The 12,573-nt window shown below is 38.0% G+C and overlaps 2 protein-coding genes across 2 annotated transcripts; one reads left to right on the top strand and one right to left on the bottom strand.

Moving 5' to 3' along the window:
• The first annotated feature begins 3,246 nt into the window (after positions 1-3,246).
• LOC116160151 (UDP-glucuronosyltransferase 2B7-like) lies at positions 3,247-5,391 on the top strand. Its single transcript, XM_031473289.1, has 5 exons — positions 3,247-3,517; positions 3,576-4,183; positions 4,234-4,456; positions 4,666-4,885; positions 4,933-5,391. Exons 1-5 carry the CDS (start codon positions 3,307-3,309, stop codon positions 5,210-5,212), a joined length of 1,542 nt encoding a protein of 513 aa, XP_031329149.1. The 5' UTR covers positions 3,247-3,306; the 3' UTR covers positions 5,213-5,391.
• A 5,183-nt stretch (positions 5,392-10,574) lies between these two features.
• Positions 10,575-12,042, bottom strand: LOC116178111 (proteasome subunit alpha type-5). The gene is made up of 5 exons (XM_031497473.1): positions 11,856-12,042; positions 11,531-11,802; positions 11,282-11,487; positions 11,005-11,234; positions 10,575-10,730 (listed from the first exon to the last, which is right to left on the bottom strand). Exons 2-5 carry the CDS (start codon positions 11,800-11,802, stop codon positions 10,641-10,643), a joined length of 798 nt encoding a protein of 265 aa, XP_031353333.1. The 5' UTR covers positions 11,856-12,042; the 3' UTR covers positions 10,575-10,640.
• Between the last annotated feature and the right edge of the window lie 531 nt (positions 12,043-12,573).

Below are 12,573 nucleotides of genomic sequence, written 5' to 3'. Positions count from 1 at the left end.
TTGGTGGTAAAATATCACTAACCAATAGAGAATTTAGACATCGCCATTTTGAATTTAATCCGCTACCTGACTAGGTGAAGTTAATGTCCCGCAGCGGTGACATTGGAAAATTTGTAGGGCATTCGACAACCCCCCCCCTCCCCTCTCCCTACTTGGAAAGTGTGATCTTGAAAAGTAGATCAAGGTAAAGTTCAAAGACCTCTCGCCACCAAAGATCAATTTTTCAACGGGAACGCAAACCCAAATGTGAGCGCGAACCCAAACGTGAACGCAAACCAAAACGTGAACGCAAAGAAAAACGTGAACGCGAACCCAAACCTGAAGGTACAACTGGAGTAAACATCTGGATCCGATTCGCGTTCACGTTTGGGTTGGATTCGCGTGTAGACTAGAAAGTATTACGTGCCCATTATGGGATGCAAGTAAACTGCTAAATCTAAGCATCTGGACTTATTACGATAGCACAAATATGTCCTTATTGTGTCAAACGTGGACACAATACCAAAGGTCAACGAAAACCCAAGCGTTAACTTCTGGATCCGATTCGCGTTTACGTTTGGGTTCGTTTCACGTTCACGTAATGGGGTCATATTTTATTTTCCAGAGCAACAGCGAACGCAAACTGTCAAACTGTGAGATCAAGGGTTTCCGATTTATGCTAAGAATAATGAATTTGTTCTTTTGACTGTGGAACCGCACCTGTAAGTTTCCAACGTAGAAAAACATAAACTTCTTTAGTCGCCTGTAATAATTTTGCGCAACAATGACAACTGACAACAGCTTCGTTTATTTCTCATTCTTCGTACTTAAAGGCCAAGCCATCTCCACTCATCCGTTCTATATCGTTGTTCCCCGGCGATTCTCAAAACACCGCTTTGTCGCCCGTATTAATAAACAGCTGCCTTCAATATCTTGCACGTGGCGTTGTTAGTAACTAAAGGCAATTAATTTCTCCGATAACGCCTTTACAAAACATATGACCAGGTAAAACTTTTACCTTGGTTACCTTGAAATTACGATTAAATATTCCTTTATTTATGAGTTATAAGATTCATAATACTCACTAAATACAACTGACTTAAACAATTTTTCAATTTACAATTAACGAAAACCAACACTAAAGTGGCAATTTATCAAACAAAAATAAATTGAGACAGTTTACATACAGGATGTTCCGACTGTTATTTCCAATGCGTAAACCGTAAATTACGTCGACACCAAGTACCACCACTACAGGTTGGCTCGCTCTCACGTCCGGCATTATTTCAACTTAGAGAAACACCACTACAGTTTACACAACAATATATTTAAATTTCTTTTCAGATTTTTATTCGGCACCAAAATTCGCAGCTTTGTTCTCATTTAGTAAACTTTCTATCTCTTAAGGTAAGCGAGATCCCCATAGTGGCACCCAAAAAATGGACATCCTGTATTTGAATCTACTCAATAATAAACAAATTTAAATTCAAACTAATATGCCCAACCAAAAGAAGCTGTATCGAAAGTCATTGTGCTCCAACGTTTTGTATCTCACGGAGTATCGACGCAATTGAAGTATTTTGACTTTGAAAAGAGAGGATGCGAACAGCACGGCATATAAATGAATGAATAAAATTAAGGGTTGACACATCGAGCAACTCGAATACTAAAAATCGTAATTATCACTTAACGACAAACAATCCAAAGTTACGTTATAAAGCAAAAGTAAAATTTTGATCGACTCAAGTTGTCGGTACCTTTGACGTCGTCGCGTAACGGTAAATGGAATAGAAGAAGAAATTCTTTAAGAGACTGGTACTGTACGTGACCTCTACCGGAAAAATAAGGAACTAGGAAATAAAATCGATAAGATTCATCTAACTTTCACAAGAAAAAACGTTACTTGCAATTTAAACTGGGTTCATTTTTTCCTGGGTCAAAAATATCTTTATTTTGCTGATTACAGTTTCGTTTCGTGTTTCGGTTTTGAAACGAGTCACATAACATTAGGCAGATTTTTTATTTCAAAAAATTTAACTTATAGCTTCGCGCGGTACAAAAGTTATTTTATGAAACCCAGGTGTACGGTAGTAACAACCAATCTTATTTTTAAGTAAGATATTGGTCGAAATGAATGAGGTCGAGACTAAGAACGAGAACGGTCCAAGGTCAGGAAGACTGGTTGTGGCAAGAACTGAGGAAAGCATAGGATTTGTGAAAGATTTCGTACTGTCTGATCGAAGAATGTAAATCCCAATCCTTGCGAAAGAAGCTCGATTGTTTGAAAGTACAATATTCAAGATTATAAACGAAGATTTTAAATGATTTTTTAAATAGGCTCAAACAGCTGGAGAAACGCTGGACTAAATGTACGATATCCTCATAGGTCCTACCCCCTAGGTAAAAAATAAAAAAAAAACTACAAACCCGCACATCCGTATAGCATAGATTATTGGATAGTTGTTAGATCATTCATTTAAAAGTGCATGCCAATTTGTACCTAATTTTGTTTTTATTTAATAGAAGCAATCTATAAATTTCAACATAAATTAATGACGCCATTTGAACGTGGGCAATTTAAATAGTCAGGCCATACGCTGCTTCTGTTCAAGTTAAAATGTAGGTACATTTTGCAAGAATGCATAATATTTTATAAATAAAATTCTCTATTACTTAATATCATCTATAAATAATGACAGTTTACATACAGCTGAAATGTTTTTCAACAAGATTTCAACAAGATTGACATGAAAAATTGACAGATTTACTGCTGCATTTGACGTTTAGATTCAGACTTTGATAATTTACAATGTAATATATTAAACACTTTTTTCTTACGTTTTCGCCCTGGACATTTTTTTGAATAAAAACTGTCCGATGAAGCTTTCAGAAATGATTTAGTGCGAAAGAAAGTTTGCTGAATGGTCAACACAACGGGTAAAAATAGGGAGCAAGTGACATAACTGACTTATTTATGGAAGTATGATGGTACTAATTATATCTAATGTTTATGCGGGCGGAGATTATTTAGGGTTTTTGAGGGATTCGCATTCTTTCCGCCAATTCTCTGAGTCAGAGAGTAACTTGGCATCACTCAAGACATATTTAATTATACTACTGGTGTTAAGAGCCTGTTATTTTTTTTAACAATTTGGTATTATTCCAATGCAAAACTAGATAAAATTCTATTTTTCGCACATGCGTGACATTATGTTTCTAATAATATAATTCCCATCTCCCTGCCCGTTGCTTCGTTAAAAATAACAAAGATTTTTGTGACACTTGACTTTATTCAGTGATTATTCGCTTTGCACTTTACTACCTGTGATGTTAATAGTGTTCTTGTTAACGTTTTTATTGCAATATGCGAGTTGTGCAAACATTCTGTACGTTGCACCGATTGCGTCCCCCAGCCTTCAAAGATGGAATAGAGCGTTAGCGATGGGCTTACGGAATAGAGGTCATAATGTTACTATGCTAAGTCACGATGCCGAAAAAGGTCCTCCCATTCAGAATTTTACGTTAATTCTACTGGAAGGTTAAGTTTTCCGTCTATTGATACCGGTAAAGTAGGTAATTTTTAATCTTAATTTTAGGCATTTACGATATCCTGGATTCAAAATTTGTATCAAATGAGATCAAAGAAGATACTGCTATTAAAACAATGAAAGCGCTATTTAAACACGTTGAGTTCTGTTGTGAATATGATTTCAATACGACCGGTTTTAAAACACTTCAAGAATATCCAAAAAAGTTTAAGTTTGATTTAATTATTTTTGACTCGAGCTATGGCCGTTGCTTCTACCCTCTTGTTACCAGATTTAATAATCCACCCGCTGTTGCCGTCACCCCGTATCGTTTACCGCCAATCTTATCGAACGCTTTCGGAAATCATCTACACACATCCTACACTCCATATTACAACACAGAATTTTCCACCAAGATGACCTTCCTCGAACGTCTTTTGAACTTCTTTTACACCTTCGTGGAAGTCATGTACAGGAAAAATTCTTTCTCCCCCAAGGAGAATAAACTAGTTAAAGACTATTTTGGCGAAGAAACTCCAGCCTTGCGCGATTACGAGAGGAACATGAGCTTATTGTTGGCCAACGTAGATTTTATATTTGATTTTCCAATGGCTCTGCCGCCCAATATCATCCCTGTCGGTGGTCTTCATCTGACACCAAGCAAGCCATTGCCCAAGGTAAAAACGCCAATAACTCTAAAGGTGATTGCTTATAATGTGTATTGCAGGATTTGCAAAAGATCATGGACGATTCAAAGAATGGAGTAATCTATTTTTCGCTCGGTTCGTTTTTACGATCAGATAAGCTGAGCGCAACCCAAAAGACAAATCTTTTAGAAGCCTTCAAACAGTTACCTCAAACCGTTCTTTGGAAATACGAAGGGGGTAGCATTGAAGGCCTACCAAAAAATGTTATATTGAGGAAAACTCTACCTCAAAACGATATTTTAGGTAAGGCAAATTAGTGATCGTCATCATTACAAAATTAATGATCCGTGCTAAACGTACCAAACAGCTGTATTGGTGCCAAGTTTGCATTTTTTAGCCGTCGATTTGTGTACATTTACGTTAGTATAAAGCGTGGGAGCTGCCTTTGACATCTAGCCAACTTTAATTTATGTACATTTCTAAGTTACAATTTTGGTTAAATTTTGTTTTAGGACACAAAAACACAAAGCTATTCATAACCCATGGAGGAATACTAAGCACACAAGAAGCAATGTACCACGCTGCACCAGTCGTTGGAATACCTTTCAGATCCGACCAACGTGCCAACATACGCAGAATGGAGCGGCGAAAAACGGCCAGGTTAATAAATTACAACAACCTCACCGTGACGCATATCCTCGAAAATGTCAAAGAAGTTCTCAACAATCCAATGTAAGTATTTCTACAGTTTTTGAGAGCCAAAGCAACGTTTGTTTTAGTTACAAGACCAACATGAAGTTGGTAGCAAAGCGTTACCGCGATCAGCCAATGACCGCACTTCAAAAAGGGGTATACTGGATCGAATACGTTTTGAGACATAAAAACGTTGACCATTTGGTGCTGCCAGCAAGAGACATGGATGGTTACCAAACGGCCAATCTGGACATTTTGGCCTGCCTGTTATTGCTATGTCTTTCGATTTACATTGCGTACCTATTCCTACCAACGGCGATCAATGTCACCTACGAAACGTTACGTAACCATATACAAGCCAAATGAATGTGTTCAAAATGTTTACTATTGTGGGAGGTCGCGTGCCAATAGATTGGGACCAAAATGAGCTATCACAAGAAAAAAACCTCGTGGCGAAGACCGTTTTTGACTTTTACGCTAGTTGAAAGTACTTTTATGTCACGTACAACTTTAAATCAAAGAATTATAAAAAACTATACTATGGATGTTTTTCTTCCGCCTTTCTACTTTGTGGAAAATAACCAAACTGGAGGTTACACGTAGCAGGTAAAGTGGAAGAAGTACACAAGATGTTAAATCAAAATGAAGGATCGTAACAGAATAAAAATAATAGTTGCAGTATTATCTTGCTTCCTGATTCCCGAACAATATCTGTTTGTTCACTGACTCTTCTTTCTGCCTGTTTTATAGCTGATGCAATTGCGTTGGGCCTGTTGATAAACTTGCAAAATCTGCAATAAGAACGTTAGTTTTATCGGTCAAATCAAATGATTTGAGATGTAAAACCAGGAATAAACTCCGTGAGGATTTTATTCATAATTCCTGTAAATTAACGATCAACAGGCCCAGCTTAATTCCATCAGCTGTAAAACAGGCAGGAAGAAGAGTTAGTGAACAAAAACAAATTGTTCAGGAAGCAAAAGAATTCGATTTTACTTCGAATTGCTATATTGTGGTAAAACTGCGCAGAAAAAAGAAATAATAAAGATGTTTTAATTAAGGCAATTGGGCACTGGAAAAAAAGAAAATATTTTAGCAACATTAAAGAGGAGAGAGAAGACAGATTTCAAAAACTTTTTATTAGCGCGGATCCAATACGTTAATTAAGTTGCAAAAAAGCTATTTCCTACTGTCAAAAACGGCATATCTTAAAACTGTTCCCCCAGTTTTTGCCGCTTTTCTTAAAATTTTTCTATTTTAATAATATTTTTTAAATTTTGATTATTAAAATGTAAGTCTTTACGAAAATTTTGCTACCCTACGCACTATACGATAAAAAAAATAGATTTTTCATCCCCTTTGTTTTTTTCAGAAATCGTGAGATCTTGGAAACGATTCAACTTTACAGGCCCAAAAAATTATCTTCTTTTTTTTTCATAAAACAAGCTATGTTCCCTCCAAATTTCAAACCCCTACGACTTTTTTTCGCAAAAATAAGAATAAAAAACGAAAAAAACGGTTTTGCCGGTTTTTCTAGGAAAATTGGAGGTTATGTGAAAATAGTGCAGATACAAAAGTTACTCATTTTTTTAATCTCTATAACTTTTACATTGAACATTTTCGTCTCAAATTAATAGTTTTGTCACAATTTGCAAAACACCACTTTCCACTCCTTTCAACCCCCGGGATTTCACCCGCGGGAAAATTCAACTGTTTTAATTATTTTTTCCCGATTTCTATTCATTTCACCTGCCTGAAAAACACGGTTTCGCCCGGTAACTAATTTTTTTTGAAAATAAATTATTTTAGAGCTATTTAGCCTGGACTATGTATGTTACTTTGGCTTCTAGACAAATTCGACTGAGGGAGTGACCTTTGTTTATCTCAAAAATCAAATTTGATATCAAAAGAATTATTGGGGGCGTTGGGGTCATTGACCGTTGGTAACCTTGAAAATTAAATGCAACGAGTAATAAAGTACAAAATATAAATATGCATCAATAAAATTTTATTTATTTGAAGGGCAGATATTGAACCGATCTTCTGGGGTGAACAACCGACCGGGGGGCGGGGTCTCGATTTACTTTCCACTTGCCACTAGGGTTGAACGCCCGAATGTGTGTTGATCAACTTTACGCTTGAAATTTGAAAAGAGCGAGAGGTTTAGGGGTCAACTATACCTATCGAACAAGGAGTTGACTCATTTTCGAAGGTGGCACTCGAAAGGGACGAAATGTTTATGAGTAATAAACGATTGAACCGGCCTCTGAGCAATTGTGCAAGATCACCGCCAGGTGCCTATCGACGTGTGAACTTCTCCTTGGTCTACTTTTCAATGGTCATGAGCTCTGCTGACCTTAAAGATGAAATATGACACCACAAAAAATAGGATCATTGACCTTCAGGGACAAGCATCATTTGCGATTTATCTTGACCTAGTTCCCAAGGTTACCGTGACGTTGCAGGTGATCTTTGACCTTCACTTTACCTACTTTCCAAGGTCACAAGTGGCGAGCATCCCTGGACTGAATCAGGTACCTCGTGAGCATGGCTCAATTGCGAGTGTTTGCCTATTTACATTAACATGAGCGAAAAGACGCAACGCCACGCCTCGGCCAGCCGCGCCGCGCGTAAAGGCGCGACGCTTTAATCACACACATTTATTACGACGTTTTGTAACCTTCGTAACAAGAAAACTATCACACAAGCTGTTTCAACGGAATTTATTCAACACTGCGATCATTTAATCGTCACGCGCGCGCCTAAATCACGATTTTCTAATCGCCGAGACAGAAAAACCAAAGTGACTATTGAGTGATTTATTACTTTCAAATACGCTACTTCAGAATAATGTATTAATATTTAACCTCAATGCAGATTTACGTGTTTGATACCGTTAACCTTTTCTTTGCAATCGCGTTCATTTTTGGTGTAATGTTTGGTAAATTTTTGTTTATGTTGCGGTTATTTGGACTAGGGAATGCAATACCGGGATCGCGGGATCCCGCAGTCTTTTTGCGGTATTAATCCCGTACGTAAATGTAATGGGATTCCGCGGGATTTTCGTGATTGCAGAATTTATCGACCAAGCTTACCCCCATACATTAGAAACTCTGTGAATTTTGTTTATTTCGCACATTTTTGTTGTTGTAGTTCATGCAACAATTACTCGCAAATCCGTATCTGTTTATTAACTTTGTAAGTATACGCAAATCGGACTTATTTTGCTAATGTTTTAAAATGCAGGAACCGTTATTCTTGAGGACAATATGTCGGACTCTTCGATTGTTTATAAAATATAAAATACCTTAGCAGTAAAGTGGCTGTATGGAAATATTGCAGCGAATATTCTAGAAATCCGAGATAGACATGGAGGGGCCATAAAAGATTTCTCACCGGCGACAAGAAAAGACGGCGGATGTGATGCATTCTTTCCGCGAAATACGAGGCGAAATATAAGTACAATGTGTTTTCTTGACAATATTCCGTTAACTGCACAAAATCGCTTATTTCCGAATGTTTTTACAATTTTGCGGGATCCCGCGGGATTACTATCTTATGATCCCGCAAATACCGGGACCGAAATTTTGCTGCGGGATTGCATTCCCTAGGCCCCTAACTTATAGATTTAGATTTTTAATCACTTTTTAAACATGTGGAAATAATCGAATTGCGTGATGTATGTGTATCTACTGACTTAGTTTTTGTTGAAGAGACGGTCACGAAAGTGGCAAAAATACTGTAATCAAATGAGTTACGACACTCAATTAATACAGTAACTGATCTCGACAATCAGCTGTAGGCTCGAAACCCCGGACGAGGGGCAAGATATCTAGCTCGGAGGTGAAGTTCTACTAATAAAAACGGTTTAGAATCTGTGTGTGATTGATGTGCTCGATTTCCCCATGTTTATAGTCGTAACATTTGAATTATTGCGCGCTATGGTATTGGGCCGCAAAACATTAGGACGCAGACATTAGGACGCGGACCGCAATATAGTAGACCGCAAAGGAAATAGACCACAGACATTGGGACGCGGATATTAGAACGCAGACATTGGGACACGGACATTAGCACGCAGACATTAGGATGCGCGGACATTAGGACGCGGACATTGAGACGCCGACGTTAGAACGCAAGCATCACGTAGATCATCTTACAAAGCAAAGATTAGGTTGCAGGTAGGACAATAAAAGGTATAACTAAATTTTAAACCACTGTTCTTATTTCATCTGTTAGCGCTATGCGCTCTAACGCCTAGTCCTGGCCTAGAGGATCTGTGTCCTAATGTCTGCGGCCTATTTCCTTTGCGGTCTATTGTCTTGCGGCCCAATGACGGCGTGTCCTATTGTCTGGCGGCTTAATGCCCGGTCACCGAATTGTTGTGTTAAGTTAGCGTAGAACCTGGGGGTTATGTACGTACAGTACACCCTATAGCGGAAAGGGTGGAAATTGTTTCGATTTTTTTAAATGGTGAATCTGCGTTAACAATAGCAGCTGAACCATTTTCATTAATCATTCATACGTGAAGCGATTTAATAAAAATTTTCGAAACAGGATTGTAGCAAACATATGAAACGAAATTATGCAGACGTTGGGCAAAATTTAGCAGTTCTGGGGCGCGTTTACGATGGAGCGTATGCAATGTACAAGAAAACTGGCAATACACGTACGTACCTGTTTGTCATTGTTAAAAGATCTTATTGATTATATGGAACGTGGTGAACGTTACTATTGGATAAAGAAATTTTTATTCAATGAAGTTATATCAGAGTTCGGTACTACTTGCGAGCGTTCCGCTCGAAAAAGCGCTCCAAGCGGAAAAAGCGCTTGCTCGCGAGCACTTTTCGGAGCGACCGCTTGGTGCTCGATACTCGAGCGTTTACTTAAAGTGCTCGGCGCTTTTATTCTGCCCACGAGCAGTAAAATCGCTCATTAGCGTTTTTCCGCTCGTGATCGCTTTTAACTGCCCTCAAGCGCTGAAGGATTAAGCGCCGCTCCTGAGCTTTTTTTTCCGCTCCCGAGCGTATTTTTCCGCTCGAGCACTTTTAGGAGTGCTCGGAATTCGCAAGCGGTTTTGCTTTGAAAAATAACTCGATGCTCGCGAGCATTTTTGAGACAATTAGATCGCTCGAGCGGTTTTTAGAACGCTGGACCCAGTTCTGCGTTATATTATAGAAAATGAAGATGAAGCGATATCCCAACAAGACGGCGCTCCTCCTCATTTTGCACAGAATTTTAGACAGTTCTTAACCTTATACAACGCCATAAATCTCTATTATGGTTTGGAACTTTGGTGGTGATTTCGAACACTTGATAGTGTAATTTTGATTAATTGTTACTGATACGAAGTTGCGGCTCTGCAAATCTTTTTGAATCAAGTTTTCTCTGAAACTACTGATCGGATTTGAAAATAGTGCTGAAAACAGAATGAACATTTCTTTCCAACTACCTAACATTTTATCATTTATTTGACGTAATGTAAACCGTTTAATTAATTTAGATGTCCACCTCAAAACTAAAATTGGCCTGGTATTTCTGTCAAAACTGTCGTTAAGAAGCCAAAATTGGCATTAACTGATTTCAGTGGACCACCCTGTTATGTTCTTGGGAAATAGATAAGTATGCTTATAGGTAGTCGAAGCCTACAGTCAGTTTCATGTACTACTTTATTCCCATTATTTATACTTCATCCTGTCATCATCCCCCCCTCGCTCCAGTACAATTATGCAGTTCATTATTTATTTAGAAAACAAAATGCAAAAAGTTGACAAAATATTAGAATAATGAAGAATTAAGCACTACTGGTTTTTGCCTGCACACCGGATCCTGTAGCTGGGGTATCACCTCGAGAGTGTTCCAATGGTGCTACATTTTTTAAAGCCTAAAACACATTAACCGTTTAATACCTGCCTGTAAGATAGGTAAGAAATAGAGACTATGCTATACAATGTGGTCATTTAGATAGAGACAGTACTAATGAAATTAGATTACAGTACATTTTTAAGTTAAGCTATGCAACTTCTATCACATTGGGGGGGGGGGGGAGATTAATACAAGGAGACAAGACGGACAAACACCCAGAAGTAGGTATTATAATAAAAAAAAAGATCAGATATTTGTATAGCATCGAATCTCTATATATCTTTGCCCTTTACCTCTTCAACATCTTCCTTAGTGAACATATGATATAATCCCTTAGGCGTCATTGTCATCACCTCTACATTGGTAGAATTCAATTTCTCTTCCATGACTTGTTTCAAAATGGTGAGAGATGCGGTCGTTGCTTCTGCTAAAGTCATACTACGATGGTACACTTCTTGTAAACTTTGTTGAGCCCCTTCAGAGCCAGATCCTATAGCTTTAGCATCGAACTGTACAAATGTACCTATCGACAGAAACATGAAATATGACACTTCACCCCGAAACACTTACCAGAAGGATCCATATGATAGAGCTGAGGACCTTTTTCATCAATACCCGCAAAAAGTATCGCTACACCAAACGGCCGTGACATTGCCGCACCGTCATCGTCTGAATCGCCAAATTGAATTGCTAAATTTGAGACAGCTTGTGCACAGGATTCTACGGTCATCCTTTCGTTATAAACAAACCAATGATTCTGACATTCCACGCGCGCCCTATGACAACGTTAACTGTGTCTAACCAATTATTATTATTTACCTATCGATCATCGTGCGTGAGTCGGCCATAAGACCGGAAACAACACAGCCGATGTGTTTGTCAACCTCCACAATCTTCTCAATAGTCGTAGGCTCCATGAGAGGGGATGTTATTCGTTTCTCAACTGCCAAAACAACGCCTTCACGAGTACAAATACCGATCGCGGTCGAACCCAATTTAATCGCTTCAATTGCATATTCTACTTGGAACAGGCGGCCTTCAGGTGAGAAGGTATTCACACCTCTATCATATTCACTTCTTGTTAAAAACATCTGAAAAAGAAACAGGTTAGGTTAGATACAATGACGGTGCATGTGAAACTTACTTTTCCAAATTATGTTACTTTAATAGCTCGCTACACGTACTACACTAAATACTAATAAGTTACTGAGAATGATTTGAAGTGCAAAAACTTTGCGAATAAACTGTTTAATCACTTTAAAATTTTCGTAGATTACCGCAACCGCTTTTCTATTTTCGTTTCGGGTTGATGTTGAAATGACACGGCAGAAATGATTTTGCGCCATCTGTCGTCTGCTTCCAACAACTGTTTGTGGTTCATTGGTTGCCAAACTTACAGGGGCAATACACGTCTTCATTATATTATTTATACAGGGTCAGTCAAAGTATTCAAATACTATACATTTATGGAAGCAGTATTTGTATAATTGTATTTCAGCTCAAATACTTTAATATACAGGGTGGTGACTTGCGTAACGCATCATAGGGATTTCAATGTAAAATTCATAACGTGCGATTATTGGTTCCCCAAATTATTTTAGAGCAAAAATGTATTAGTTTTTTGTAGAAATAATTTTTTTACGCTAATCAACCGTATTAGTTTTCAATTTTTTGGGTAATAAAGACGGAAAATTGGAAAAATAAAACCCGCATCTTTTTGAATAATCTGCGATGCCATGGAATTTTATAAAACAAAAACATATCCAGGTATCAATTAGCAGCAGTTCGAAATTGATTTTATGATCGACTTGGTTACTGTCTTGCAGTTAATGGTGACTTACTCGAACATTTATTGTAAATTG

Source organism: Photinus pyralis, unplaced genomic scaffold (assembly GCF_008802855.1).
Source record: "Photinus pyralis isolate 1611_PpyrPB1 unplaced genomic scaffold, Ppyr1.3 Ppyr1.4_LG1, whole genome shotgun sequence".
Lineage (NCBI taxonomy): Eukaryota > Metazoa > Arthropoda > Insecta > Coleoptera > Lampyridae > Photinus > Photinus pyralis.
This window is presented reverse-complemented; position numbering and strand designations above follow the sequence as displayed.

What these genes read in the sequence shown, in the direction of transcription:
- LOC116160151 (XM_031473289.1), top strand. Translation starts at nt 3,307, where the DNA reads ATGTTAATAGTGTTCTTGTTAACGTTTTTATTGCAATATGCGAGTTGT. An exon ending in TACGTTAATTCTACTGGAAG is followed by an intron (nt 3,518 to 3,575) that starts GTTAAGTTTTCC and finishes TCTTAATTTTAG; the next exon opens with GCATTTACGATATCCTGGAT. An exon ending in GAAGTTCTCAACAATCCAAT is followed by an intron (nt 4,886 to 4,932) that starts GTAAGTATTTCT and finishes CGTTTGTTTTAG; the next exon opens with TTACAAGACCAACATGAAGT.
- LOC116178111 (XM_031497473.1), bottom strand. Translation starts at nt 11,802, where the DNA reads ATGTTTTTAACAAGAAGTGAATATGATAGAGGTGTGAATACCTTCTCA. An exon ending in TCACGCACGATGATCGATAG is followed by an intron (nt 11,488 to 11,530) that starts GTAAATAATAAT and finishes ACGTTGTCATAG; the next exon opens with GGCGCGCGTGGAATGTCAGA. An exon ending in CTATCATATGGATCCTTCTG is followed by an intron (nt 11,235 to 11,281) that starts GTAAGTGTTTCG and finishes TTCTGTCGATAG; the next exon opens with GTACATTTGTACAGTTCGAT.